We start from the raw sequence: 4759 nt of genomic DNA on the forward strand, positions 1-4759 counted from the left end.
ATGACTGGCCGTGGCAAAGGAGGCAAAGGGCTCGGCAAGGGAGGCGCTAAGCGGCACCGCAAGGTGCTTCGTGACAATATCCAGGGCATCACCAAACCCGCCATTCGTCGTCTGGCTCGACGTGGAGGAGTGAAGCGAATCTCCGGTTTGATATACGAGGAAACCCGTGGTGTGCTGAAGATTTTTCTGGAAAACGTTATCCGGGACGCTGTGACGTACACTGAACATGCCAAACGGAAGACCGTCACTGCGATGGATGTCGTCTATGCGCTTAAACGCCAGGGACGCACATTGTACGGTTTTGGTGGTTAAGCCCTACCACGACCAAATGTTTAGAAAAAAGAATTAGTTTGAAATGTATCCTTCATAATTTTCATCCACGTTGCAGGGGCGTACTGTTTAATGTGCGATTTTGATGGATATGCGAGAGACCGTCGTAACACTACAACGCGCTCAGTCGCTGGGTTTCCCTTTTTTCATATATGCATTTCCTTTTAATGTAGAATACATTTAAGGTTTCAATATAGGGGTCCCGTTTCAAAATATCGGCTGCGGCGCCGCGTCAGATTTTGAACGTTAATAACTTTTATCATACTTAACAGAATGATTTGATTTTTAGGCCAATTTGTTGCAAATATGTTCCTCTATGCTGTATTAAAATTTGAAGTATGTATAACATGTACTAATAACAAAAAAATGTGTTTTGAAAAATCTTTCGAAAACGACTCGGAAAAGTGAAAATTTTCAGCCCATCCCGCACAGAGCCGTCGTTATGGTAGACCAACCGAACAATAAAATAATGAAAAGTTTATATATAGGTCCATTACATGTTTGTTCGTATGGTTATTCGCATTGGGTTGCTTGACGAGAGCACTTGGTGGGGGAAAGACGGCATATTCCTTTGGTTAGGCCATTAGAAGCCGGACGGAAAGGAAAGGCTCATGCACGGCACGAGAACGAGCGAGAAAGCGATAGTAGTGCATATTAGCGCGATTATATAAATATCTGTCGGTCGGTTTTTCTCATCATTCGTATTCGTTCAAGCACTAGCAAGCAGCCAGTCCACCGAAGAAAAGCAGTCGGCGATGACGACGGCGGAAAAAGTGCCCCAGCTACTGGTGACTCATCGCAACCCGATCAGGAACTGTCGCCCTGCAAGAATTTCGCCCCAACTAAAGGGCAACAGAGTAGGCTATCGTTCCAGCGTCTGGGTCGTGAGATTGTGCAGGACTGCAAAGTCGAGGTACGCTTACAAAGCTCAGTCGTAATGATGCCCCGAGAAGCCAACGATGCCTACTTGGTCGGTTTGTTCGAGAATGCAAAATAGTGCTTTCTAGCTCACCGTGTCCGCGGGGAGTGCGTCTGAATTATGCTCCCTCAATAAAACAATAAACGGTTCTTTACAGGACCAATTAATTGTGTTCCAATAAGAGTTAAACTGAAATTTACATTTTATGGTGTATAACCAATAATTTTCAGAAAGCAATATAAGAAATACGATGTGTGGAAAGAAAGAAAGAGAATTTAAATTATCTTCTCTCGCTCGTTTTCGTGCACTGCTTTTCCATTCCTTTCTGCTGCTACTACCATCATAACTAAAACGAATGTGCGTGTTCCCCCACCATCTCATGGCCAGTGTTGCCACAATTGCATGTCGCTATAACAATTTGAATTATTTTATTGATCCTCTCTAGTATTGATAAAATATAGAACATGCAAAGTACACTAGTCGCATGCTTTTATTCGAACTTTTTGGCAGCCTCCGTTGATTAACTGCATAAATCGATTTGTTTGTGCAGCTCCTTGCTAGTAGCAAACTAAATAGCCTTTATCAGCGCTAACAAATAACACGAAAGAATTTAAATTTGTGAAAATCATTTCCTTCTTTTCAAATCTGCAGCATTCTTTGAAAATATTGTTTGAATGTTGTTATTGAAAAACTGAACATGCAAGTTTGCTAGCACTGGCCACTAGATTGAAGGCGATGGAAAGACAGAATATTCGTTTTGGTTATGCTAGTATTGGTAGCCGAACGGAAAGGAAAGGCACAGGAATGGCACGAAAACGAGCGGGAGAGCGATAGTAGTGCTTTCTTGTGTTTTCATATATGAATATTGGTCGGTCGGTTTTTCTTATCATTCGTATTCGTTCAAGCACTAGCAAGCAGCCAGTCCACCGGAGGAAAGCAGTTGGCGATGATGACTGTCCGCAAAAGTGCCCCAGCTACTGGTGGCCCATCGCAACCAACTACCGATCAGGAACTGTCGCCATGCTAGTATTTCGCCCCAACTAAAGGGCAACGGAGCAACTAATCCGCTGGCTAACATTCCAGCGTCTGGTTCGTAAGGTTGTGTATTACTTCAAAGTCGAGCTACGCTTACAAAACTCAGCCGTAATGAAGCCACTGATGCCTACTTGGTCGGTTTGTGGGAGTGGGCGTAAATTACAATAAAAGCAACGGTTCTTTTCAGGACCAATCAATTGTGTTCTAGTGAGAGTTAAACTGAAACTTTTATTTTAAGGTGTGTAGCAAATTTTCAACAAGCAACATAATACGTTGTGTGGAAAGAAGTAGCTTGCACACGGAACAAAAATTTAAATTATCCTCTCGCTCGTTTCGTGCACTGCTTTTCCATTCCTTTCTACTGTTATTATCAGTATTACCAAAACGAATGTGTTGTTGCATGTGTTTAAGAGAAACGTTGAAGTCGCATGCTTCTATTCAAGCTTTTTGGCAGCCCCCGTGAACTAACTGCATTAAATGATTTTTTGTGCAGCTCCGTGCTAGTAGCAAACAAAATGGCCCTACCAGTGTCTGATTCGTGAGATTGTGCAGGATTTCAAAGTCGAGCTAAGCTTATAAAGTTCAGCCGTAATGGTACCCGAAGAAGCCAGTCTTGTCGTTTTGTTCGAGGCTACAAAACAGTTCACCAGGCACGTAACTATCATGCCAAAAATATCCAACGATCCAGCGCATCACCATCAACACCAACGCCGATACCAAAGGTTCTTTTCAGAACCACCATTATTACCATAGAGAATTATTTGAAAATTTCCCATTCAAACGTGATTCTGTTGAATATTATTAGATTTAAATTAACGTCTCGAATTGAAATCACGACGCTCCGGTTATGTGACAGACATTACCTACCCATCTTTTTTTATTGTGACCACGACACCCCATTTCAATATTTCTGAATGAACAGAAGGTCGAGTTTGGAAAGTTTGTAACTTTCATTGTACTTAACCAAATTACACAATGTTCGCACTAATGATTCAGAAATATGATCAGGAATCTTCTGTTAGATTTGTAAGTATGTATAATTTACATGAATAAAGAAAAATTGATTTTCAGGAATCAATTATTATCTGTTCTTCCATTGGCCAGTACTACGCGACTTCCTCATGCTAACAATTAATTTCATCGTTAGCCATCTCCCTCACCAAGGCCAACAACGCCAACAAAACCGGTCCTTTTCAGGACCACCATCATTTTTGTAAAGAATAATTTGAAATATTCCTCGCCCAAATCACCTTTTGTCCGAAAATCCTAATGAGTATCAACATATTTGAAGAACGTGTTCCTTATGTATTCTACATCTCTCCGGTTATGTCGCAGACATTACCCACCTATCTTTTTCTTTCTCCTGAGCTTGCGTATCATGGGACAAAACGGCTCGTTTCTCGATAGCAACGAACCGCCGACCGACTCTTTTTTTCGCGCGCGCACGTTTTAGCTTACCACGCTTTCACCTACCTGTCTACCTATGAATTTGCGTACCTTTAATTGGTCTGAATGATAAAAGTAAAGTTGATGGCTGGTGAGTTAGTACTGTATCAATCAGGAAGCAATTACAACACACACACACACACACACACAGGAAGAGAGAGAGAGAGAGAGAGAGAGAGAGAGAGAGAGAGAGAGAGAGAGAGAGAGAGAGAGAGAGAGAGAGAGAGAGAGAGAGATTGAGCAACCGTAAAAAAGTCCAGCTTGTGATCTGTGTCGGGGGACAAGCGTTCCCATCGATGCGTGCGCTGAAGCGCCTGGGTGTGATGGTCGACGCGTGCGGTTTATCAGCTCACAGCCATGTACACAACGATGTAGCGAGTTGATCAGTACATCCTAAATAATAGAATTTTGAGTTAGCCAAAGCAATTCGAAATAACACTGATGATTAGAGCACTAAAATCAAAATCCGCAACTAAAATGTTGGATTTTTTTCGAGGTATTTCTCTCTGTCTGTCTCTGCCGTCGAAACAAGAAAGCATTTCGCGAGCGCGTTGTACGGTTCTACGAGCAACACAAGAATCTCGGCGAAAAGTGCACGGTACAATATTTCAAAGGGGAAAACGTTGCGCCGTCGACTGTTTACAACACCTTTCGACGGTGCAATCTCAATGCCGCTTGCCGGTTGATAAAAAAAATTATTTTGGCTAAATATTTTGTTTTGCACGAAGCAAGTTACTTCCCTCGCAAAAAAAAGCAAAAAAAAAAAAAAAACAATCGTTCCCGAATACCCACTCGATCCCATTTGTACCCTAAAAAGCACAACCCGCTTCACAATTTGCTTCAGTGTCGCCCAATCGCAGATTTCTTCGGGATTTCGTTTTGAGAGCCACGAATTGCAAACAAGTTGATTGGTAGAAGATCACGAAATGCATTAGCAAAGTTGACGTAGACGCCGTACTACGCGCCTGTTCCGACATCAAACGGAAGCTTCGCCGAACAGCATCCAATTACGGATCGGTTTGAAATGTT

At 42.3% G+C, this 4759-nt stretch overlaps 1 protein-coding gene across 1 annotated transcript; it reads left to right on the plus strand.

Moving 5' to 3' along the window:
- On the plus strand, positions 1-312 carry LOC131695885 (histone H4-like). The gene has a single exon (XM_058984419.1). It carries the CDS (start codon positions 1-3, stop codon positions 310-312), a length of 312 nt encoding a protein of 103 aa, XP_058840402.1.
- Positions 313-4759: the final 4447 nt, after the last annotated feature.

The sequence above is a fragment of the Topomyia yanbarensis genome, unplaced genomic scaffold (genome assembly GCF_030247195.1).
Source record: "Topomyia yanbarensis strain Yona2022 unplaced genomic scaffold, ASM3024719v1 HiC_scaffold_6, whole genome shotgun sequence".
NCBI classification, from domain to species: Eukaryota; Metazoa; Arthropoda; class Insecta; order Diptera; family Culicidae; genus Topomyia; species Topomyia yanbarensis.